The following is a 26757-nucleotide window of genomic DNA, read 5'->3' as shown; positions in this document are numbered from 1 at the left end:
TCCAAGGCATATATAGAGGATAAAGAAAGGATCAACAGCAGAGAAACTGTGTGTGTGAGAGAGAAAGTATCGATGAAACTTAGAACAGAAAGAGTGAATGAGAAATTCAAAAGAAAAGACCCCAAGAAATAAGATCAAATACAAGAGAAAAATTATGTTCCTCTGATGAGACAATCAGGGACTGATTTTATTATATGTAAAAGCAACCTTTCTGATAGCAATCGGAAACATTTTAAAGTTTTTTTTAATTTTAATTTTTGTGCAGAGCAAAAAAAAAAGGAAAGAAACAACAACAACAACAAAACTATGAAATAATTCTGGTGAATCTGTACATAAACTTCTATAAAAGGTCTCCAAATATCTAAAAATTAGTCCACGTGCAATTGTCGTCTATATGCAATATGTTCGAATGCTGATAAGTTTATATAAGGTCCTCAATCCAATGAGTTATGGGAAGTGGACTTTTGTCTTCCCTGTGCTGTAATATTTATTTATTTATTTATTTATTTATTCAATTTATATACCGCCCATCCCCAGGGGCTCTGGGCGGTGATATAAATATATAAAAGATATAAATCTTTTAGCGATTGTAAGGTCACAGAGGAGCCATTTCCATTAACCATTGGTTAGATTCCATGAGACAGGCAAATCATTTAAAAGTACGTAAACATCCTCACAAATAAATGAGTATTTTAATACAAAATTAATATGAGTAATGACATCCTCCCCAAAGGACCAAATAACGGGACATGTCCAAAACATTTGCTTCAGAGACATATTTTGTAAGTTACAATGCTAACAATTGGACATTGTACTTAAATCTTTTACTGAAAAGGCGCTGTGGTCTCCAATATACACTAAATAATTTTTTGCTGAATAAGTCACAGCTTAATATCCATAAAAGCAACAGGTATAAGGCTTAAAGCCATGTCCCATTGCTTTGGCAGAACGGAATGATCTAGCTCACTATTGCATTCATCTTTGAGATTCTGCATATAATATTTATTAACTGATATCAAATATTTATACACAAATATTGTAGGTTTCGTTCTTTGTGTTGATTCAATTCAAGTTTCCAAAAGAGGAGGCAATTCTGAAGCACTCAAAACTACAGGGCCACATTTGAACACCAACAGATGTTGCAATTGTAAATATTGCCATTCAGCAAAATTAGGCAAATCATAACTAGACCTCAGCTGAGAAAAGGACAAGAATTCATCATCATAACCTATCAATTGATCATAAAAATCCTCCTGTCTGTCCAAGCCTTCCAGAAAAAAGATTCCCTCCTAATTTTTAAATTTGAATTGGCCCATAATGTTAGTTTAGCAGGTGAGATTGGGTCAAATTGATATTTTCATGATGTTGTGCATCATACTTCTCTAACTGCAGAGATTGCAAGAGGAACATAATCCATTTTAACGTAAGTATATCTTAATGCATTCAATTTAAAAACTGGCTATAAACACAAAGCCTTCAAGAGCCCAAGATGGAGTGAAAGGGGTGATCCCAATAATTCATACAAGTTAACAAATATGCTTGATGATATAAACAAAGATCAGGAAGATTAAAACCTCCTTTTTTAATTGCAAGTTGCATCCTCTTTAAAGAAATCTTAGGTGGTGATGAACCCCACATAAATTTCTGAACAAAATATTAATTTGATGAATATATCTACAAAGTATATGAAAAGAAATTGCATACAAAACATATATAATTTGAGATACAATATTCATTTTGAGTATATTTACTTTATCCTGTAATAACAGGTGTAAACATGCCCATCTGACCAAATCCAAGGATATATTAGCAATTAACTTGCAACAGGAAACATGACATGCAACAGGATTTATAAGGAAACTGTTCTTTAATGCGCACTAGAACAAGCTGCAGTGGTATCTAATAGTGTAACTGTATTCATGAAAGGATTATTACCATAATTTGTGGCAGGCAGCAATATCAATAGCTAATAGTCAAGACAACCTACCCTCCAGTCATTATTTGCTCACTCCCCTCCGCCCCACTGCTGTAGCTGTAGTGGTCACCTAAAGAGATCTTCAGTGGAAACAGAGATCACTTAGAAAACACACTATAATTCATTTTGCAGTGTAGCTCCATATTAAATGTAAATGATATCTTTGTCCTTTAAAGTCAGGGGATGCTGCATGTGCAGTTAGTACGGCAGATAGTAGGGTAGTGATGGTGGAATACACCTCTTACAGCTGCTATAGACAAAACAGATGCGACATTCCATTTACAAAATCCGAGGAACATAGTTTCAAAAACAGTTAAATGATTTCTATGTCATAGGCTATCAGGCCTCCAATGGAAAAACCCAAATAAAAAGACACTCTTTCGATGCTTCTGCCACTCTTCAGTTGACCTAAGAAAACAGGCCGCGCTGGAATTTTCAGATCTTCATCAATACCATAATCCACGTATACAATGTTATCTTCGGCCTTGCCAGTCAGCCGGAGCAAAAGATATTTGGCATTCTTTGTTTTCCATATCTCTCCACTTTGCCAAAGGGCGCTCAACTCATTGTTGGACCAGGTACTGAAAGACTGATCAATTTTTCCTTTATGAATAAATTTATTCAAATTGCTGCCTTTCCCAAGATAGAAAAGTGCTATAGGTTGTTTGGAACGACACATTTGCCAGTACTGTCTATTAAATGCCTTCCTTAATGAATTGATATATTTTTCCATTTGCTTCGAATCTTTATCTAGCTGTTTTTGATTTTCGGGCCAGAACAACAAGGAAGCTAAGAAGTATGGTTCTGCAAATCGATGCTCTAGGTCTACTGACTGTAGGATTGTTCTGAGCTGTTCTTTCAGCTCTGAAAAAGATCTCACCATCTTGGATTTTGGATTGAGACAATGAAGAATAATATTGGCCAAAATAAAATTCTGTTTGTCCCTCTGCAGAAATTTGGTAGAGCTCTGAGCAAGCAAAATGTTATACTTCTTTACTATGTCCTCCAGTTTGCTTATAGCCTTTTCATGATTACTGAGATGTTCCAAAAGCCCAGAAAACTTGTCTGCTTTGGAACCCTCTAAACTCTTCCTATAATTTTCCACTTGCAAAGATGAACTCAATTTTGAGTTCATTAACAGGTCAAAATCAGACTTGCAAAATATTTCGACATATTTTTTAAAAAATTCTTGAACCTTCTTCCGTATTTTGAGCTCAACAATTTCTTTTTCAGGGTTCTTTGGTTTTAGAAAGACAAAGTAGTTCTCAAAAAAGTCAAATGCTTTTTTAAAACTTCCTTGCAAGGTACCTAAATAACTTCCATAGTCTTCAAGTATCAACCTATATTCTTCACTTTCCGTGTTCCATGTGGATTTGGGGATACCTTGGTTTCCTGATAAGAAGTGTATGAGATGCTTTCTAGAAAGTTCATCTTTTTTATTGAACAAAGGAGTACATTCAAGAATTTCTATAGTGTACAACCCAGTTTCTATTTCCCCTAGATAACCAGATGTATTATATATTTCGTACCTTCTTTTGTATTTTGTACTCTGAAAATCTTCCCTTTCACTCTCTTTGTTTTCTGTTTGTTGTTGAGATACTTTAAATGCTCCTGAAGCATTCTTTGCAAGTTCCAATAAATCTTTCAGAACATCAACACTTATGATAGATTTTTGTGCATTTTCCTCAAGCCGATATTTTATCTCACTTTTATAAACTTGGCCCAAAGTGTCTGATATATAGGAGTTATTAGGAGCACCTTTTCTTGCTTTCATAGCCCACTCTAGTGCTACGTCAAATTTTTTCTCCTTAATGTAGAAATGCCGTGCTAAGGCTTGACTAAGAAATACATTCTGGTTAAATCTTTGGGCTCCTTCACTTAAGACCCTTTCGACTTCAGTGCCCCGTTCTTCTTTCTGAATGGCTTCAATTAATGGGGAAAACAATGTGTCTGTGTCATCTCCATGTTCCTTTCGGTGTCTTGTAAGCAGCATGCTTTGCACATCTTGCTGTATTTTGTCTCTCCCTATGCCAGTGTCATAAAATAAATTATTTTGTAACAACAAAAGTGTAATCTCACTTTTAGTCAATTTGTATGTTTGTTTAAATTCTTCTAGACACTGTTTAGCAATTAGTGAGTGACTGATCCGTACCCCCTTGTAGCGGCCACGTTCCTGCACTTCAGTTTGAATTATTATGTTGGAACAATTTCCCATCTTGTCTTCTAAGCTTTCTCTACCCCAGTAAGCCTTTTTGGTGCTAATTCCTAAAAATTCTTCACATTGTGAGACTGAGATGGTGGACTCTGTAACATAAGAATTTAACAGTGCCAGAAAAGAAATAAGTTGAGCTTGCTTACTTGTAACATTAAGACCTTTCAATGTGTTCTTAACTACATTTTCAATGTACTGCTGATCAAAATTTTTTTTCATAATCATAAATGAATAAAAATCTTCAGGATGCTCATACTGGTCTTCAATTTCTTTTAGTTTTTCCTCAAAAGCTCTTTGTTCTTTCACACTTAGATTTTGCTTCAGAGCAATGCTGTTCAGACTGTTGCTCTTTGAACTTTCTCCAGGATTCTGTGATCGCATACAATTTAAGATGATGACTAGAGGATTTTCATACCGAATACCCTTTTCAGTTATAGCGGATTGGATAGCATGCTGCAGCAAGTAAACATTTTCTTGTTCTTCAAAATCATCCACAAGTAGCAAAACAGGCAAATAATCAGACTGGTTTGATGTCCCATATGTGATTAAAGTGGTCAGTTGTGTTCCAATCTCTGCAAAATCAAGTGTTTTGTTTTTCAGAACAGCACATCTAAATTTCTTTCTCAATTCCCAGAGAATATGCATAGCTAAAGTAGTGCCACCACAGCCTGGGTGATGGTACAGGTTGATAATTTTTGTTGAAGATTGTTTTGGGGACTGAGGTTCTGATTCAATCAGCTCTTCAAGTTTCTCATACGTGTCTCGCTTAATAAAAGACAAACTATAGTTTTCAGAGGAGAAATAAAAATTCCACCAAGACACTTTCCCACCTCGATAAAAATTCTCTTCTTGGGATTTTTTAAATTTAGAAAAACGGTCCTTATCCTTCTCAATCTCTGTGTCTTTGCATTCATTTTCACAAAGTATTTCAAGGGCAGTCATGCAGTCTTCATCTTTCTTTGAGAGAATTGAAGAGGAAAATCCTTTAGATGGTAAAAATCTCTGAGAAGTTTGTGTCACTGATTTTAATTTTAAGATAGTACCATTCACCATTTCCAGGCTCAGATTAGATATGCATCTGTCTGCTAGTGCATCTGGTTCAATAAATCTGGCTTGCAAGAGGTCTTTCCAGCGCTGGTAAGTTTTCCCCCCAATACAAATGCACAGCATGTCATCAAGTCCTTGAAGCTCTTGATAAAATGTACAAAATACTTCAATCATGGGATCACCTGGATCCTCTACTTTGGACAATAAGAGAAACACTACCAAAAACTTCCCTCTGGGCATTATGTCTGGACGAGAAAGAAATGAAATCAGTTTTCGGACTTCAGCAGCCCTCTGTTGCTGCCACAGGCTAGGGTTCAATGGCTGAAATGTTTCACCACTCAGATGTGACATACCATTGCAAAAAATCCAACTTGGTTGCTGATAAAGATTCAACTCTTCAGTTGTTTCAGAAGCTGAATTCCCAGGTTTCTGATATTTCTTTGGAATATGAAGATTTGCAGCTCTGTTTTCTCTGAATGCTTTGACCACACCATTGCTTGCTGACTCAGGATCAAACTCCAGAACAGCAAATATGTTTATTTCCTGCAAAAAGTGCACATGTTGTATATCAGATGGATGGCATTTGTTTAGAACTAAAATATACCAGTCATAATGGGAGTTATCTAACAAGTCGTTATTTCCAGTGAGTAGGCTCACCAGCTTGTGACCTTCGCCATCTCTTTTTTTCCTTTTTTCTCGATGTTCTTCCTCAGCTTCCTTTCGTAATGCTGCTAATTTGTCCAATTCAGATATAAATAATTTACGTTCTTTACCATGTTCAGGAAGGTTTTTAGAAGAAGCTCCATCCCTTATAAAGAAATATGATTCCATTTTTTGTGTGTCATAGTTGTACATCTTACTTGGGAAATATTTAGATTGACAAACAGAATGTTTTGGAACCACATCTACTTCAATGACAAATGTCTCAGATGCAGTGTTATTTTGCTGTAAAACTTCCACAAACCTAGGTTCCCTAATGCAACCCTTTGCAACATCTACAACATTTTCAAAATATTTCTTTATCATTGCATTAAAATAGGAAATATATACATCTTTATTTTCAACTTTCACTCCAGCAATTTCCCCATGAGGTTTGTCTCGAACTCCTAAATGGATAGTACCATTGGTGCGAGAATTCATGCATGCTGCAGCAAATCGAAACACCTCGTTGCAAAATTTCATCTTCAAATTCTCTTCAGTTGCATTCTCTATTGCATTTGTAAAAAGTTTAAACTCATGAGCTGGCTCAATGAGATTGAGTGGTCCTGTCTCAGGAATACTGAGAACATGTTGTTGTATGTAACGATGACCACTATGGAAGTCATCAAAAGGATATGGTAGGCAAGTTTGTCTTGTTGGAAGTGGGTTGTTTCCATTTTCCTGGCCATTCACATTGTCCATTGCTTTTTGAATTGCAGGCATTGGTTGTTCAGTGCATTCAGGTTTTGTAAGTTCTGTTGGTATGTAGATGTCAGCTGACTTTGATTTCCCTTGGTCATTTTCTTCCATCCTTCCTTCATCTCTGTTTTTCATGGAAGGCTTAGCATTAAGAGTCTCTGTGCTGGGTTCTTTACTAGGAACTTTGCTAGTGCCTTCTCCTGGATCATCTCTCCCTTTTAGTGCATGCATAATTTGTATAGCTGGGCCATAGGTTATCCCCATATCAATAAAGTCTTGCTTGGACAAGAGCTTCAGAATGGTGCCTGTCACATCTTGCTGAAAAAGGGTATTGCCATGTTTCTCCTCCAGCTTAAGTTCATCTGTCACCCATTGTTTCACATGTTCTTTTGTCCAGTCTTCAATTTTTTCAGGCAAATTTTGCTGGTCATTTTTCTTAATACTTTTGTCTTTAGCCCTTTTAAAAAAGAACCAAAAGTTATTAAGTTCAGCACTTGAAAAAAGAAACAAACTGTAAACAACATTTTTCTACATCTATGCTCAATATATTGAGCATGTTTGTCCTTTGCAGAATCCTGTCCAGCATACCACATATCAATGAATATTTGGTTTGAAACTAAAATTACAATAATTTCATCTTTGACCATGAAAGTGATTCTGAAACAGCAAGATGTTGAGGATCTGAGAGAGGCTACATTTGGACATAAAAAACCCCCTGGAGTTTGTTCGTGATGAACAATAACTTGTGTTGTTAAGCTCATGCATTCTCTCTCTCCTCCCTTTGTTCACAGAGCACAGTTGGAAACATTGGGCCAAGCTACACATGACAAATGACACTTGAACGGCAAGTGGATTGAGTGGAAAGCAAGTGAACAGGGAGAAATACACTTGCTGTTCAAGTGTCATTCGTCATGTGTAGCTTGGCCCTAAGTCAGACGCTCATTAACACTAGTGTGCTGTTGTGGTTAGAGTGTTGGACTGGGATCTGGGAAACAGAGGGCCAAGCTACACATGACGAATGACACTTGAATGGCAAGTGTATTTCTCCCTGTTCACTTGCCCTCCACTCAATCCACTTGCCAGGCAAGTGTCTTTCGTCATGTGTAGCTTGGCCCCCAGATTCAAACCTCCACTCTACCACAGAAGATCACTGGGTGACCTTTGGCTAGTCATTCTCTGTCAAACGCATCTATCTCACAGGGTGATGGTTGTGAGGATAAAGTGGAGGAGGAGAGAACAATTTTGTAAGCTGCTTTGGGTGTAGAATTGTCAGGCACAGCCTGGCAACCAACATGAAATTAGAGGGGCAGGGACATGGGGAGGGGGGAATGCAAAAAGTGATGACAAGACTTCTGGGAAAAACAGGAACTGACCTCAATGTAATCATCTGGAGATTCCTAGATAGGACTGACATCACTTCCAGGTTTTTCCCAGAAATGATGTCACGCCTTTGCTGAAAGCCATTTTTTAGATTAAATTTCTCCCACTGGCCCCCACTAAAAAGAAAAGAGGGGTACTGATAGGCAAGTGACCCTGATCTGAGGATGCTTAAATCCAGAGACTGGAGCCATGACTAGACAAGACAGATCTTCCTACACACCTGAAAAATGCCCCAGGTTTCATGGAAAGGAAAGAAGAAATAGTGGGGAAGAAAAAAATGAGATGCCTCCTTTGTGTCCCCTGCTTGTAGCTGTCTAAATTCAAATAAAGTCTTCAGTCTAACTGTAACTTGTTGCGATGTTCACATGTAGATACTTTAACAAATTAATATGTGTTTCTTTCCCAAGAGCTGGTATTCTAACATTGCAATACTAAAGACACTTTCCTGGGAGTAAGCCCCATTAAGTATACTTCAGTAGGATTCTGAGGAGATTTGCTTAGAATTGCACTGTAAATGCTTTAATCTTGGTTTAGCATCCAGTTTGTGAGCAAGAAACAAAATTCACCTTGGGTGCTCACACTGAATAGCAAATTGTAGTTTAATCAAAGACTTCCAAAAGCAGATCCAAGAATAAACTATAGGCCAAGAATAAAACTGATTTATGCTCAGGAAGAGCACGCTTCAATTTGTTCCTGACAAATTGAACTCACAGATTTTGAACAAACTGAATTTAGACACCCAGATGTTTTAGTTTCATTATCATTTTTCTATGACATTCCTATTAGTTTGAATCACTGGCATTGTTTCAATTAAATGTACCTTTTCTTCCCCATGCTTCAATTTTTCTTTCTAATGATACAATGTCCTGTTTTTCTTTCTTAGTATATCCTGAAAAAGAAAAAAAATGTATCATCTATAAATTTCCCAACAATTTTTCTGCATATTTACAAAGATTAGGAATGTTAATTTGTCCATTCATAGTATACATAAAATAAGAGTTTATAAACTACTTTTGAAAGCTATGTTGGTGTTTTAGTCAATGACATACTGAACTCAGTTGATTTTTCCCACTCTCTAACCATGATCTACGTACCACAGTGTCTGTATACTTACTATTATTAGGAGCTAAAACCTTATGCCTTGATGCTAAAACTTTACATTAACTCCTGTTTAATTTTGTTTCTTCTTTCATGGAGCTCTGCTGGTCAGTTGATGAACATTCATGAAGTTGTCTTATAGCTATTGACAACATTGTTTCTCGCCATCATCTCCAATCCTTGGGAAGAAAGCCAGCCTCACAGTTTACTACAGAGTTAGGCAGGGCTTTTTTTCTGGGAAAAGAGGTGGTAGAACTCAGTGGTGGAACTCAGGACCGCACAATGACGTCACTTTGGGTCAGCTGAAACAAGGGGGGAGTTTTTAAAAGTTTAAATCACCCTTGGCGAAAATGGTCACATGGCCAGTGGCCCCCGCTCCCTGATCTCCAGACAGAGAGGAGTTTAGATTGCCCTCTGTGCTGCTGGAGCAGCGCGGAGGGCAATCTAAACTCCCCTCTGTCTGGAGATCAGGGGGTGGGGCCGCTGGCCATGTGACCATTTTCAAGAGATGCCGGAACTCTGTTCCACCGTGTTCCAGCTGAAAAAAAGCCCTGGAATTAGGTGACCTAAAGAAGGCTGAAAGATGCCTAGAAAAACACTGGTAGAAAACTCATGCTGAAACTGATAAGAGCATGGTACAGAGCCCATTGAAAGACCTATGAAGTGGCAATGAAAGCAGTAAAGAAATGTTATTTCTCTGCAACCATCGCATTAGCTAATTCACAACCATCTGAACTGTTGAAAGTATCTTGACATCTGACTCCTGAATCTGAACCTTTACAGTCTCAAGAACAGGCAATTTAGCTGTGAGGCCTTTGCAAAGTCTTTTGCTGGAAACATAGCACAAATACACTATGATCCGGATGCTAGCTATAATACAGACAAAGTGGAAGAAATGTTTAATAAATCAAGTGGTTAAGTATGGACTACTTTGAACCAGTTACAATGAGGAATCTTGACAAGATGCTGGCATCTGTGAAGGCCACTACTTGTGCACTGGATCCTTGCCCATCTTGGCCATTAAAATCAAGAAAGGGCCACATAAATGAGCCAGGAACCTTCCCCCAGCCACTCAAACAAGCAGTTATCCACCCGATAATTTAAAAAAATCTCTAGACAATTATTGCTCAGTCTCTAATCTGCCCATTTTTGGCAAAGTGGTTGAGAGAGCAGAAGCAGCATTTGATACAGTAGACCATACCATCTTGCTGAGGCATTTGGAGGAAGAAGTAGGTATCAAAGGGTATGCTTTGGACTGGTTTAAATAGTTTCTCATAGAATGGACTCAAGGGGTCACTGTTGGAGACCAGCTATCTCCAGTGTGGGAATTATCTTGCAGAGTTCCACAGAGCGCAATCTTATCCCCCATGCTATTCAACCTCTGTGTAAAGCCTTTAGGAGAACTCATTCTTAACTATGAAATTGAATGGATGACACTCAGCTCTGGATGGATGACACTCAACTCTGTATCTTACTATCCAATTCATGGCAGGATGCAGTAGAAGCCATTTGACCACAGCCTGACAGCTGTGGTCAAATGGCTGAAAGCAAACAAATTGAAATTGAACTCAGACAAGATGGAAGTGATGCTCATTGGGAAGGCAGAGATATTGAAGGACATTGTACTCCCCACTTTTGATGGAGTTTATCTGACTAGACATGGGCATGAATTGAAATATGAATCAAATTTCATGATGAATCGGGCCGATTCACGTATCACGAAAACATGTTTTGTGAGGCTGCATTTTCCACTAAATCCATGACTTTTGGGGCCGATTCATTCAATTCGTGAATGCTTCATGATGCCAGACAGGCTGGTGCCAATCCATTGATTCCCTAGGCAACATAGGCCCAGAATGTCTGCAGATCTTTTGTTGCCGTGGAAACCCCAGTCTTAGCCCACATAACATTGATAGGCAGCTCTTCCTGCCGACTTGAGATCTCCCATTCTGTTCTGAGACCAACGAGCAGGGGGAGATGGGCCTTCTGTAGCCATGGGAACACCAATCTCACCCCTCCAAACCCTATTAGGCAGGTCTGTCTGCCAACCAGAGAGCTCCTGTTCTGCTCTGTGTGAGCATTTCTTATATAAGGCACAGCTCTGTGCCTCCTGCTTTCAGTTCTAGTAAACAGAGAGAGGAGAGCCGTTGTTGGGGTTTGGAGTGAGAGAGAATGGATTTGGGTGCTTTTGGCTGGATTTGCTGCTGTTTCAAAAGAGACTGAAAAAACTCTTATTTTCTGCTCTTGTCCTTGCTGGGAAGGTTGTTGGGTGAGGGTGCCTTTAAAGTCTCCCTGCAAGTTTGGCATCTTTGGGTATGAAAGGGGCCATTGTAGGGCCCAGGATCTGACGAATCATGAACCTAACGAATCATTTCGCGAAATGGGACAATTTCGTGAAAGTTCGTGGTTTGTAGAACGCAACAAACCATGAAACTCAGGGTTTGTTTTCCCCCCATTTCTTGGCTGTCTCTACATCTGACCCTTGCAGACTCAGTTAAGGCCCTAGAGGTTATACTGTGCCAAGCACAACTACTAGAAAAGCAAATTAAGACAGCTGCAAAAAATGCTTTCTACAATCTCAGCCCAGCCTAGAAGATGGCCCCCTGCCTTTACGTGGCCAGTCTGGCAGCCATGATTACATTGAGACTTGACAGTTTATATAAGCCTCCCCTCTAAGCTAACTTGGAGAGTACAATTGGTCCAGAATGTTGAAGCTCAGTTACTATCAGGTGCTAGAAGAGGAATGATTATTACTCCCATTCTGCAGTCACTCTACTGGCTACCTATCAGTTACTGGAATCGGCTATCACATACAAAACTCTTCATGGCCTTAGCCTGGCATATCTATGGGAGTTGGGACCACCTCTCTCCCTATATTTCACCACAGCAGCTTTGAACAGGGCCTTCTGCACACTTTGCACATGGGCAAAATCAACAGCTGTCCACACACGTACATTTTCTGTGGTGGCCCCCTTCTTATGGAATGGCCTACCTGAAGAGGTCAGGAAAGCTCCTGCTCTCCTGGTTTTCTACAAATTGAATGATTCAAGAGGGCTTTTTTACTCAGACAGGAAGGTTGCATTGTAAGGAAGTGGTCTGCATCAATAAAGGGATAGGAACCATAGACTTTACTACTATGTGCTATTGTGTGCTATCTGTTGCTTTGGATATGAGGCTACCGGGTAATTCTATGTTATTTAACGTATCAGTCTTAGAATTGCTTGTGCTCCATTGTCAGCTTTTCTTCAACTCTGTTGGATTTCTGCTGGTTTTAAATCTTTGCAAATTTGCCTTTATAGACCCTATTACATTGTTTATTGAAATGTCCTTGAAACTGACTGTACTAACTCACACTGTGCAATCCGCTTTGAGTCTCAGTAAGAAAGGCTGACTATAGATGATGTAAAATAAATAAAACGTATCATACTATTGGCTCATCAGAGTCAATATTGTATACTGAGACTGGTAGTGGCTCTCCAGGGTCTAAGGCAGACAACATCTACTATTTGTACTAATCCTAAATCCAAGGTCCCCAAAGTGGCAAACTTTAAAACATGTCAAACATTAATTTAATGTTTAATGTTTAAATGCATTTAAAATACAAAAAATATAAAACATTTTAAAAATTAAATAAAACCTATAAAAACATCTAAACACACAAACAGGGAAGAGAGCTAACAAGAGTTAGTGAAGAAGTGCCAAACAAAACAAAAAAGCCTTGACCCGTTGGCAGAAGACTGTGATGGACGGAGACAGATGAATCTTCCTGGAAAGAGAGTTCCAAAGTTTCAGCACCATGACTGAGAAACTCTTGGTTTGCTACTTGAGAGTCCAGCTGCAGATGGTAAGGGCAGCTGAGGCAGAGCCTCCAAAGGTAAGTGGAAAGATAGTCTGCTTGTACTCTGCTTGCCTCTTATTGCACACAGTCAGTCCCTTGGCCCTATTTAAGAGAGCGAGTGAAGGGTCTCTCTAGACAACAGGAAGCTTTGTTCACCATGAAAGACTCTGTTGCAGCAAAGAGTCCAAGCAGTGACCATCTTCTGATATGAAAGATCATTTGGTTAAAGCAAGAAACCATTTAACCTCCCTCTTGGCCTAGCAAAGAAAGGCAGCAGTGCTCATTGTGTAGATTCACAGGCTGTTGAACTACAAGCCACAGGCCACAAATGAATAGTATTACAATGAGAAATGGAAACAGTATTCCAAATTTCACCAAGCATCTGCTGAAACATGCCCAACAATATTTTCTCTGGGCCGCCCTCTAAAGTCTGGTACAGAATATCTACTTGAACAGAATGCCTGGAATTACAATCCCCTCCTTTTGTGTATTTTGCTGTGTGAAGAAGTCATGTAAATGTTTAATAGCTATTCTGAATTGCCACAAATGATATTCAAGTACAAAATAACGAGTAAGAAGCTATCTGAGAAGTAGTAATCTGTGAGGATCAGGAACATGTCAAGGGCTTGCATGCTCATCTCAGTTTCCACTTCTCCCATCATGCGTCCATTACTTCCATTTCCCCTAACCTTAGCTGGCTTTGATGTCCAAATCTTGCATACTATAGCTGATGTTAATATCTAAAATCATGGTTTAGAGGAGATTTGAGTGGCAAGGGGAAGGGGGTGTGAACAAGCCTATGGCATATCCCTGATCTGAAAACCATGGTCTGGAGAATCATCTGAATTGAGCCACAGTCCAATATTCTTCAGCACTACACAATCCATTACAATAGAAATCCTTTACTATGTAAACTCCATGTAGTCCTTGTCATATTTCTGTCCCTGGCCCTAGGGAGGCCCGCCTGGCGTTGACCAGGGCCAAGGCCTTTTCGGTCCTGGCCCCAGCCTGGTGGAACACTCTGTCTGATGAGACCAAGGCCCGGCAAGACTTGCTATCCTTTCGCTGGGCCTGCAAGATGGATCTGTTCCTCCAGGCATATGGGCGGTGCTAGGCAGAGCCCCCCTGGTTGGTTGATGGTGGATTGGGCCCTCCCCACCACAAATACCCCCCATTTAAATCATCTTTTTACTAAGAAGATGCTCTGGAGATTATTTAGGCTGGTTAGTTGTGCTGCTATGTTCATGTTTATATGTATTTTAACTTGTGTAGTAATTTTGGATGTTTTTATGGTTACTAATTTATAATAATTGTTTTATATATTTTAACTGTATGTGTCTGTAATCTGCCCTGAGCCTTCTGGAAATGTGGGGAGGGCGGAATATAAATTGAAAATAAATAAAATAAAATAATAATAAATAAAGGACAAGTAGAACATGATTAGACTACAACATCATGTCTATGCGCCTCCTCCCAAATTGTTGCAGTCTGGTGGCCCAAGATAATCCTCTGCATGGAAGCAGCATTTATCTGGCATTCAGACTGTTCTTGTTTCAACTGGCAATATCTGAGGTCACCAGAGAAAAAGCTAGGTTTCTACAGCTTTACTTATTTACTTAATTACGAGGAAAATGACAAAATGCTTTCTATCTAGCATTCACAGAAGTTTTCTTAAATAGTATGTAAGGAAGAATGGTTGAATATAAAGTGATCTGTCATGTATTTCCCTGGTGTTTGAGTCCGACTCCTAATCCGTTCTGAAAGCTAAGTTTGCTTAGGGTGGATTTCCTGGGTGTGTTTTGATTTCAGGGTGGTAAATGTGTACCATGCCTATCAGACAGGCCTATCAGACATCAGAAACTTCCTTCTGGTAAGTAGTGTCCCTGGAGAATTTGACGGCGATGTGAATTTTATTTATTTATGTATTATTTATTTTATTTACCTCATCTTTCTCCCCAAGGGGGACCCAAAGCAGCTTACAACATTCTCATCTCCTCCCCATTGTATCATCAGAACAACTCTGTGAGGTAGGCTAGGCTGACAGTGTGTGACTGACCCAGCAAGCTTCCATGGCAGAGTGGAGACTTGAACCTGGGTCTCCCAGATCCTAGTCTAACACCCTAATCACAACACCACACCGAAGGAACATCTAGTGCCAAAATAACTTGAAATCTCTGGAAGTTAAAATTCTCAGACTATTTGATACAGTTGATCACTATTAACGTACCACACGGAACTCAAACCCCGTAGAGGTCTCTAATTGTTCCCATAAGGTTGGTAGGCTGATTCTGCTTAATTTAAGGCTCCCACCTCTTTATACTTCACTGCAGGTTTGAGAAGCCAAGCTTCATTTTGGAGGCTGTTCTATACTTGTTGGTCACGCTGATCCTGTCTGGCCTGAAACTCGTCCATTGTGTGATCAATGCATAATCAAATGAGGCCTGCAGTTGCGTATCCTTTAACAGTGAGCCTGCAGTCACAGAAATCAGCTCCATTCACAAGTGATTAGACACAGTGGCAAATAATGTGATAAACATTATTTGCAACTGGTAGGTGCACCAGAAACTTGAGACTGGGTTAACAAGCACACAGCCTGTATGTATCAGATTAGAGATGACAAAAATTCGACAATTTAAAGTCATAGGGGAAAAGAGGAACAACGCTCCACAATCTGCTCCATCAGATAAAACCAAAGTGGTTTAACTTCTTTACATATATGGGTCTAATTGAGGAGTCTTTGGGCATTATTTTTGATATCCCTGAATTAGATTAATAGTGCTGTTTATTAGTCACAGAGATGGATTAAAGTAGCCCCATTGAGACTTTTTCCCCAGATGTTACAATTTTTGTGAATATAGCAGATATATTGAGGATCATTTGTGACTATTCATAAGGTAATATACATTAGTGGTCCATGGCTCTTTAACTCTTAGAAGTTCATTTCAAAACTGGGCATGGCTAGTGCTTCAGCAATTTCTATGTGTATGTTGTTATTAGATATGCATAAGAACAAGTAATTCTAATATCTGTTTCTGCTAATAATGTATTATCTGAATCATTGATAGATACATAACTGCTGGCAGGTCTGTTCAGGGATTATGTCAAGAACATATATGACATTTGTCCAACATTCATACGCAAACTTGATGTGATGAATAGGACATTAAAAAGGACAACCATGTATCATGATAAATCTGAGCTGAGGATAAAATGGAGAAGGGGAGAATGTAGTAAGACATGTAGGGCTGCCAGGTCTCCCAGCCTTAAAAATGGGGGGCAGAGAGGTTTGGACGCACTCCCAAAGTCCTTATTTCATTCATGCACGTATCTCGCGCATGCTCTGGAGCCTTCCTTGTCACACTGGGAAAGATGTCATTCCAGGCGTGACAAGGAAGGCTCTGGAGTGTGCAGGAGCGTGCTCTGGGGCTCCTGGGCCCATTCCCCATGCCGCCTTCCCTCCACTGGCCAGGTGAGTGGTAGTAGAGGGTGGAGGCTGGGAGTGAGGGATCCCTGTCCCCCACTGGGGGACTGGCAGCCCTAAAGCACCCTGTGAGGCTACCTGTGAGGTAGTTTCAGAGGGCCTGATCTCTGTGCTTGCTCCCACATTTTGAGATTAGGTGAGCATGTGCCAGAGACAAGGCCTTCTCAGTGGCAGTGCCTATACTCTAGAATACCCTCCCCACAGAGGCTTGCCTGGTGCCCTATTCTTGTAGGTGTCCGCGGAAAGCATTTTTATTCTTGCAGTTCCATTGTATCTGTTTATGATTTTAGGTTACAGTAATTAATGGCTCTTACAATGCTGCTTTTCGAATATTTATGATATTAATATGCTCTGGTTTTGTGTATTTTATTGCGGTTGTTTTAATTGTTGGTTGTCTTCCTGGATCAGGAAGACCAATCCCTACTCAGCCACTAATCTCATTGAGTGACTTTGGCCTGTCATAGCCTCTAAGTTCTCGAGAGTTATAAAGTAAAAAAAAATACAATGATTGCTTCCACTAGCTCTTTGGAGGAAGGGTAATATATGCTAAATAATATACACATGCCTGAGTTGTCAATTCCAGATTGAGAAACTCCTGGGGATTTAGGGTTAAAACCTGGGGAGGATGGGGTACAGTGTCATAAAGTCCACCCTCCAAAGCAGCCATTATCTCCAGCAGAACTGATCTCTGTTGTCTGTAGATCAGTTGTAATTCTGGGAGATTTCGGCACACCCAGCTGCAGCAAAGCTGCTTTGGCTGGGTGCCGTCCATTGCTGCCTTGCCTGGAGGGAGGGGCAGACTCCCTTCCCGGGCATACGGGGATTCTGGCTGGGGGCGGAGCCAATGCTTTCAAGCGGCTCCGCTTTCCCAGCCAGCAGTCGCTTTCTGCTTCGGAAGGAGAAGGAGTCCTTTTCCCCTCTCTCCGAAGCAGTGGGCGGCAGCGGAGCGGCGAGGGACGAGCGGCGAGGGACGCGAGCGGCAGCAAAGGCTCCGGGTTGCTGTGGGGCCTTTCGTGGCCCCTCGGTGGAGCTGCGGGGCTGTTGGCTCTGACGCGGTCGTCGGGGAGCGTACCTTTTCAGGCCGCCCCCAGCCCCCGTCCTCGACTTGCCGGGCCTCTCTGGGGGAGGCGGGTTAAGCTGCTGAGAGCGGCTGCGGGTTGGCGCCGGTGTGCGTTTGCTGCTTCCCCGCGGCGGCAACGGGTCCTGCTCCTGGGGTCTCGGGGGGAGCGGGCGCTCTCGGCGGCTTCTCAGTTGGCGTGGCGCGCCTTCTTCGGCGGGGCTCGCCTCAGCGGGGCCCCTTAGGCAGCGCGGCCTACGGGCCTTGCTTGGGTTTCTTGGGGGGAGTGGGGCATTGGGCTGCTCCCTGAGTGCTCCTTTATATAGCGTGGGGCAGGGTTTTGCACCCACGTGTGCGCTGGTGGCCGGGCCTAGTCTGTGGGCTTTGCCCTGGGGTTAACAGGGCTGCCCTTCCCCCCCCCGCACTCCAGAGGGACGCGCTTAGTGTCTGGTCAGTGGCGGGCCCTGGGTTTTTTGTTTCCCTTGGCTTTCCCTGCCCAGTTCCCCTCATTTTGTGCATTGTGCACTAGGCCCATTTCTTCCGGCGGCCATTTTAGAGCAGGTACTGCCTGGCGGCCATTTTGGTTGCTACTGTGCAGTATGCCTCCCAAGAAGGGCGGTGGCCCATCCAAGGGCAAACAGCCTGCCAAGCGTCCTGCAAAGAGACCTCCCCCAGCCCCATTGTCATCTTCGGATGAGGAGGAGGGTGTACCCAGCAGGCAGGAGCTGCTGGACAGGCTAGCTGCCTTGGAACAAGCCCGTGCCAACTCTCAGCCTGGGAGCTCGGGGGTTCGGGTGCGCCGTCCCAGTAAGAAAGTTTCTGATGCTGTATTTCAGAGGGATATCTTGAAGCGCATTTCTGCCTTGGAGGAAGCGGCGGCATCCGATCGTGGTGAACCCAGCAGCAGCATGGGGGTGGCTGCGCCGCCTGAAGAAGCACAAGGGGCTGAAGCTGAGCAGGAGTCCGTGGTGGACTGTGGGCAGGTGGCCATAGCGGTTGAGCCGGCAGTGCAGGAGGGTAAGTCTGTTCAGCCTTCCCAGGCATACACCTGGCCTTGGGGGCCCTGGGGTCAGTCTACTGCCTCCACGCCCCCCGGCTGCACTTCACCAGCTACACAACATTTTGCCCCTGCTTGGCCTTCAGCAATGCCTGCATCCTGGCAAGGTGGGGCTGGGACTACTTTTGGCCAACAACAGGCACCTGGTGCTTCTCCATCCTCTGCACCCCAGACTAGGGGCTTGCCCTATGGCTTTGGATGTCAGTGGGGTTTCCCCCCTTGTGGACAATTGCCTTATGGAATGGTGCCGTACAGAGCTTTGCCATTCGGGGATACGGCTTTACCCCTTGGTGACCACTTAACTCAAGCCACCAGGGAGAAGATATTAAAAGGGGAATATGTAGATGTCTTTACCCTTCTCTTCAGGGAACTGGAGAAGAAGGATAAAGATGATCTGGATGAGAGAGACAAAGAAAAGATTAAGCGTAGGAAGGTAGACCGGAATTGGTCAAATTGGTTACCTGGGTTCCTGATCTATGCCGGGGTATTGGCCAGAGCACAGCCTTGGAGGGCCGTGTCTCTTTTTCAATATATAGACATTATTTATAAGGGATACACCGGCTTTGTTGGGGTGGCCTGGCTCCAATACGATGAGGAGTTCAGGATGCGCGCCGCCATGTATCCGGGCCTGCCGTGGGACCAGGTGCACCAGCAGCTTTGGTTGCAGGTCATGTCCCCGGCCAAACCTAATTCTGGGGACAGGTCCGACAGCAGTCATCTTATTCAGCGTTCCCAACCAGCATCAGGTTCCCGCGCCCCCGCGGGGCAGCAGGTTCAACCCCGGCTGCTCTGTTGGGATTTCACATCCAAGGGGCAGTGCAACCAGAAGGCTTGTAAGTACAGACATGAATGTCCTTCCTGCAGTGGCCCCCACCCATACTCGGCATGCCCTAAGTCCAGGCAGGGGAGTGGGGGAAAGCGCTTTGGGGGGGGGTAGCAATCAGCAAGGACCTGGTAAAGGGACCCAGCCCGGTAAGGCTGAAGGTCCTTAGGCAACTGTTGCATTTGTATCCCCGGCGCGGAGATGCTGAGTACCTGCTGTCAGGGTTTGAGTTTGGTTTTCGTATTCCTTTTCAGGGCCAAAGGGGTCCTTTCATGTCAGCCAACCTTTGGTCAGTGGCTGGCATGGAAGGGGTGGTGCGGGCCAAGATTGCGAAAGAGTGCGCGGAGGGCCGGGTGCTCGGCCCTTATGACTCCCCTCCTGTCCCTTGTTTCAGGGTGTCTCCGCTGGGGGTGGTGCCTAAAAAGGCAGCCGGTGAATTCCGCCTTATACACCATCTGTCCTTCCCCAAGGGTGGTTCGGTAAACGATGCTATACCGGAGCATCTTTGTTCAGTCCGTTATACATCTTTTGACCAGGCGGTCAAGGTGGTGCGTAGGTGTGGTGTAGGTGCGGAACTGGCGAAATGCGACATCAAGTCAGCCTTTCGCCTCCTACCTGTACACCCCGGGGATTTTGAGTTGCTTGGGTTTGCGTTTGAAGGGAAATTTTATATGGATAGGGCCCTACCCATGGGTTGCTCCATATCGTGTGCGGCTTTTGAGCGCTTCAGTTCCTTTTTGGAATGGGAGTTGCGGCGCCGCATGGCCTGCCCTGATACCTGTCATTATCTTGATGATTTTTTGTTTTGTGGGCCAGCTGGTACCGGGCAATGTGCCTGGATGTTGGCTGGTTTTGTGGGCCTTGCCGAGGAACTTGGTATTCCTTTGGCACATGAGAAGACTGAGGGCCCCTCCACTGTCTTAACTTTTCTGGGCATTGAGCTGGATACAGTTCAGCAGTGTTTCCGGCTCCCTGCCGATAAGGTTGAGGACCTTAAGAGTAGAGTCGGGGATTTTCTGGGTCGGAGTAAGGTTTCTCTCCTGGAATTGCAGCAATTGGTGGGGCACTTGAATTTTGCCTGCAAGGCAATTGCTCCTGGTAGGGCATTTTTGAGGCGCCTTTGTGATGCCATGGGGAAATTGCAGTTTCCTCATCACAGGTTGCGCTTGAGTAAAGGTATTCAGAGTGATCTTTGGGTCTGGCAAAAGTTTTTGCGGTCATATAATGGGGTGACGTTTTGGAGAGAGGACTTGTTGCTTGAAGCTGAGCTTCAGGTGACCTCCGATGCCTCCGGATCTTTGGGATTCGGGGTTTATTTCAGGGGCCATTGGTGTGCTGAATGCTGGCCGGCGGATTGGGCACAGCGGGGACTGTCTAAGGACTTGACATTTTTGGAATTTTTTCCTTTGCTGGTAGCAGTGTGGCTTTGGGGGCGGGAGTTGGCCAACAGCACGGTACATTTTTGGTGTGATAACCTGGCAGTGGTGCACGTGGTTAACTCCTTGTCGTCAAAGTCACCCAGGGTGATGAGGCTGGTGCAGGCCTTTACCCTTAAATGCTTGCTGCTGAATATATTATTTAAGGCCAGACACGTTCCTGGGATGAGTAATGGGGTGGCAGACGCTTTGTCTCGCCAACAGATGGAGCGGTTCTGGCACCTGGCTCCAGAAGCCGATCGCCGGCCAGCGCGGATGCCCAAGGAGCTGTGGCAGCTTGGGAGGCAGAAGCAAGGCGGGCAATCCAGTTAGCCTTAGCCCCCAGCACACGGAAAGCCTATGACCGGGCGATCAGGCAGTTCACTGATTTTAGGAAGACGGTAGGACTTCGGGAGCTTTGGCCTGTCCCGGCCGAGCACCTGATTCACTTTTGCGTGTCGCAACGGGAGCGCTGCCTTTCTGTCCGGTCTATCAGGGGCCAGCTAGCTGCTCTTGCCTTTTTTTAGCAAGGCACGCGGTCTGCGTGAAGACACTGGGGATTTCCGGATACGTAAGATGTTAGAGGGTTGGTCCCGGGAAGCTGGCCCCTCTAGGGACCTGAGGCAGCCCATTTCCCCATCGGTGCTTAAAGGGCTGGGAGCGACCTGGGCTGAGGTTTGCGCTTCACGTTTTGAGCAGAGGCTCTTCCATGCAGCCTCTTTGGTTGCCTTTTTGGGGGCCTTGCGGGTTAGTGAATTGGTGGTTCATTCCCGTAGGGATGCCTCTGGCAGTGCTTTGCTAGCACAGGATATTTCTTTCGTGGGTGACAAGGTATCTATCCGGATCCATAGGTCTAAAACAGACCAGGGACAGCGTGGGGCCACCCTGTTGTTGGGGCCGTGCACAGACCGTGAGCTGTGCCCGGTTCAGGCTTTGAGGGACTATGTGAGAGTCCGTGGGGAGGCACAGGGGGTCCTGTTTCGCCATAAGGATGGGACACCTCTGACCCGGTTTCAGTTTTGGGCCGTTACGGAGAAGGCCCTTGGGAAATTAGGACTGGTTGGGGTTAAGTTTGGTACCCATTCCTTTCGGATTGGGGCCGCCTCTACGGCTGCTGCTATGGGGTACACCCAGCGGGCCATACAGAGGGTAGGCAGGTGGCGGTTGAGCGCGTTTCGCTCCTATGTTCGCCCTCTGCCTCAGTATTAATTGCCTTCACTAACTGCTCTTTCCTAGGTGCGGCGTCGGTCCTGGGGAAGCGCAGTATCCTGATTTGCGGACACAGCATGGTGTTCTGGGCTGCCCATCAAGCCAGGAGAACACCGATCGGATCCCAGTTGGGGCTGAGTGCTGTGGCCACGGTCGAATGGCTGGGTCGGCGGGGCCTGCGTTGGCCTGTTCCGGACAGTGACATTTTGCACAATTATATACTTGCTACTTACCTGTATCTATGCACTTGTGATTGCTTTTGTATAAATTGGCTTATAATTCATGTATGTATTTATAGCACTTTTGCACTTTGTACTGTGAATAATAGATTACACTTCAATTATTGACTATACCGTAGCCCTGGCTTGTTGTCTTTGCACCCTAGGATAAGGGCCGAACTTGCCCACCTTTACAGGAAGGATGGTGTACATTTGTCACCAGAGGGCAACGACATTTTCCTTGATGATTTTAGGCAAGGGCTGGGGTTGGCCTTAAGCCACCTGTGGGGCGCCAGGGCCTAAGCAGAGGCTTGGCCCTTGCATTGGCAGGAGATTCTCGGGAATAGGGAGCGGGACGGTGAGCACCCAGTGGCATTTCCCCATGTGGGAACAGGGTCTGCCATCAGTGCGGTATGCTTGTGACGGCTACCAATGCACAGGCAGATGCCTGCGGGGATCCCCAGGAGCAAGCCCTTCCCTCATGCTGTACGGCTGGGGCGTTAGGAGCTTGCGGGGGGGGGGGGTCCATTCGCCTGGCTGGCCGGGTTGCAGTCATTCTCAGGATGGCCTACACCCGGGGCTTTGGGGCTCGCCCAAACAGGTCAAGGCGGAGGTCCGGCGTTGACCCCGTGGCTTGACCTGTACCGCATAGTTGGCCCTTGCCTTAGTTATAGTTATATTTACTGTTATATTAATAAACGGCCCTTTACTTCCAAGCCTGTGTCTGTCTCTTCTTTCCGGCTAAGGCAGCAATTTGGCACACCCAGCTGCAGCAAAGCTGCTTTGGCTGGGTGCCGTCCATTGCTGCCTTGCCTGGAGGGAGGGGCAGACTCCCTTCCCGGGCATACGGGGATTCTGGCTGGGGGCGGAGCCAATGCTTTCAAGCGGCTCCGCTTTCCCAGCCAGCAGTCGCTTTCTGCTTCGGCCCACCCACCTCGCCCTGTCTCAGTGCAGGATTGGCCGGCTGCTGTTTCAGAGCCAGGTAGGAATTTTTTGCCTCTTCACTATATTGGCCTTTGGTGTGGGGTTTTTTTTCGCCTACCTTGCACTGATGGCTGTGGCGGAGGTTTTGGCCTGGGTGGTGCTGTGTCGGTCCCTTGGCAGGAGATTCTCGGGAATAGGGAGCGGGACGGTGAGCACCCAGTGGCATTTCCCCATGTGGGAACAGGGTCTGCCATCAGTGCGGTATGCTTGTGACGGCTACCAATGCACAGGCAGACGCCTGCGGGGATCCCCAGGAGCAAGCCCTTCCCTCATGCTGTACGGCTGGGGCGTTAGGAGCTTGCGGGGGGGGGATCCATTCGCCTGGCTGGCCGGGTTGCAGTCATTCTCAGGATGGCCTACACCCGGGGCTTTGGGGCTCGCCCAAACAGGTCAAGGCGGAGGTCCGGCGTTGACCCCGTGGCTTGACCTGTACCGCATAGTTGGCCCTTGCCTTAGTTATAGTTATATTTACTGTTATATTAATAAACGGCCCTTTACCTCCAAGCCTGTGTCTGTCTCTTCTTTCCGGCTAAGGCAGCAATGCAAAACCTCACCTAGAGGTTGGTAACCTTAACTTGCTCATTATATAACGGTGTCAAGTGGTACAATCCTCCACCATGTTAAGGAACTCCTGCTAAATTGCAGGGCAGATACAACTCCAGATTGGGAAATTTCTGGAGATTTGGGGGTGGAGTCTCGCGAGGGCGGGGTTTGGGGAGGGGAGGGGCCTCAGAATAGTTTAATACCATAAAGTCTATCCCTCCAAAGCAGCCATTTTCACCAGGTGAACTAATCTCTGTTACCTGTAGATCACTTGTAATTCCGAGAGATCTCCAACCACCACCTGGAGGCTGGCAACTCTAGGAACTGATGTCTGTAGCCTGGAGATCACATGAAATTTCGGAAGATATCCAGGCCCCACTTGGAGATTAGCAAGATTACTGCCTCTTATTAATGATATCCAGTTAAAAGTTATCTTTATTCATTTGTTAATTCAGGTACTTCTGCAGTATTTTCATGTTTATATTTTTTGTTATGAGTGTGTCCATAGAAAGGCTAGAATCCTTTATGTCAGTGAGTAACACATTCTGTGAAAGAGCTGCAGTTTTGGAAATGGAAACTGAAACTAAAGCATTTCTAGCTGTACAATTTCAGCTCAGCTCCATAACCCGCTCCCAATTTCTTGTTCTTTTGTCATCATGTCTTTTGTACAGTTCTGTATATACATATTAAACAGGGGATTTGGGTATTTTAAAAACAAATATTTACAAATTACCTTTTGAAGTCCCCAAAGCAGTCAAAATTACAGGCAGTTGTTCTGGCAAGCAAGAAAGAAAAGCTGAACAGCACAAGGCTGAATGCAGTTTCTGAAATCAAATATTTTCAGTTTGTTTTTAGTACCAAACTACAATTATTCAAGGGACCGTTAGCGAGACTCTTGTTTACAAAAGCAGTGTTCCAACTGCTCCTTGATTCAGCCAAGAACGAAAGAGGATTATTTCACAGCAATCTCTTTTAACATTTTACAGTAACATTGAGGATTCTTTTTATTGCACTTATTCAATAGCAATAAGATGCTCCATAGTTAGTTTGCTTAGCGTCTAGAAAATCAAGCTCTTAACTCTGTTTTCAGTCACTTACCAAGAGGATTCTGCAGACTTTTCTCTCTGACAGCTGGGTGAATAAATTACATGTTCAGTCCAAAACACCACAGGATCTTTGTTCTTGCTCTTCTTGTGAGCTGCATGAGAAAAATGAATCTGCAAACCAAGTTTGCTAGACTCCAGGAAGTTGATTTTTTTTTTAACAAGCCACTTGTCACATGACTCTCAATAGGAGTATCTGGCGTCTTTTCAAATACCCCCACCCATTTTTCTTAAACTTTCTCTTGAAAAATGCACAAACAGCTGTTAATCAAGCACACTAGTCGTTGTACTGTTTAAAAAGCCTCAAACATCTTGAAAATTAGAGTGTGTATTCAGTAGAAAAGATCTAATTCTAGGAATCCATTCCTGAGAGTTTTATTTGGCAGCTCATTAAGACCATGTTCATGTAAAATTTTAATTCATATCAAGAATAAATTTTTAAAAGTTGCCACAAATATATAGGAAGTGTTCCATATATGGATAGAAATGACAATGTATTTTATGTCCTTGTCCTGAACCTTCCAAAAACAAGATCCAACCTTATCTGAAGTGTCCTAGATTTTTCTTTTGTAACTGTAAGCACTATCAGGAATGGCAATAATTTTAAAAAGATAATCTAGTTTTTCAACCTATGGTAAAGGCACAGCATCAGTTCTTTGAAATACAGAACCTAGCAAAGTGCCAGACTGCACTTGGAGTTCAGTCCTCAACAAGACACTTTACTGTCACTGTATGTAGTTGTTATTTGTAGTATATGCTTGATACACATTTGTGTGAATGGGTCCAGACTAGAATTGTAGTATATGCTAGACTCACATTTGTGTGAATGAGCCCAGACGAGTGACTTCACAATATGGATTCTGATTTCCCAGCAAAGAGTCAGGTATAGACAAGAGGTCTTCCCCTTACCATCTTTCACTCTTAGGAGCTGCTGGTTTAGGTTTTCCCTGGATAGAGAACAATATGTCCAGACTCTGACCATCATACTGTGATTACAGGACCTGTGACAGAGCCTCTATTGCCTAGGGCACCAGAGAATGGGGGGGGGGCACCAGGAGCTCCACCAGGCTCAGCACCACCACCCTAGCCAGCTGGTTGGTGGCTTCGGGCATGCTCTGGTCACTTCAGACCCACTTGCATGCAGATAAATTGGAAGAATTGTGTGGAAGTTTAAATCAGAACCTAGAAATGACGAACAACACTCTAGAACCCCTCAAATCTCTTCGTTCTTTACCATAGAGACATACCATAGAGAACTTTCAAATCTCTATGATCTTTGCCAGAGACTTTGAGGATTCTTAGATCATAACTCAGAAGTGGCAGCCAATCCATCTTATGTTGGGTCTTCCTCTTTTCCTACTGCCTTTCATCATTCCTAGTATCATTGACTTTTCCAGTGAGTTTTGTCTTCTCAAGATATGACTAAAGTGTGATAGCCTCTGTTCATTTTAGCTTCTAGGGAGAATTCAGGTTTGATTTAATCTAGAAACCACTTATTTCCATGGTATCCATAAAACTCTTCTCCAACACCACATTTCAAATGAATCCACTTCCTTCCTGTCACCTCTCTCCATTGTCCAACTTTCACATCCATGCATAGTAAGGGGGAATGCCATAGTATTAATTATATTGGTCCCCAGTGATACTTCCTTATCCTTAAATATTATGGCTTCTCTCTCCTTATTTCTTGGTTGCAATCTCCCCTTTGGTTGATGATTGAGCCAAGGAATAGAAAATCTTTTAACAATTCTAATGTCTTCATCATCAAACTTTAATCTGTGTAATTCCTTGGTAATCGTTTTGTCTTCTTGATGTTCACCTGTAACCTGCTTTGGCACTTTCTCCTTTAACCATCATCAGCAGGTAGATTCCTCAAGTTCTCCACAGCAAACACGCAGGTGTATTGATTGAAGTAACTT

The 26757-nt window shown here is 43.8% G+C and overlaps 1 protein-coding gene across 1 annotated transcript; it reads right to left on the bottom strand.

Annotated features, from left to right (window-relative positions):
• Nucleotides 1-227: 227 nt before the first annotated feature.
• On the bottom strand, nt 228-24940 carry SAMD9L (sterile alpha motif domain containing 9 like). Its single transcript, XM_054991954.1, has 3 exons — nt 24834-24940; nt 8833-8901; nt 228-7089 (listed from the first exon to the last, which is right to left on the bottom strand). The coding sequence occupies exons 2-3, from the start codon at nt 8844-8846 to the stop codon at nt 2289-2291; spliced, it is 4815 nt and encodes a 1604-aa protein (XP_054847929.1). The 5' UTR covers nt 8847-8901; nt 24834-24940; the 3' UTR covers nt 228-2288.
• Nucleotides 24941-26757: the final 1817 nt, after the last annotated feature.

Source organism: Eublepharis macularius, chromosome 11, assembly GCF_028583425.1.
Source record: "Eublepharis macularius isolate TG4126 chromosome 11, MPM_Emac_v1.0, whole genome shotgun sequence".
NCBI lineage: Eukaryota > Metazoa > Chordata > Lepidosauria > Squamata > Eublepharidae > Eublepharis > Eublepharis macularius.
The sequence above is the reverse complement of the archived record's forward strand: the minus strand, read 5'-3'. Positions and strand labels throughout refer to the sequence as shown.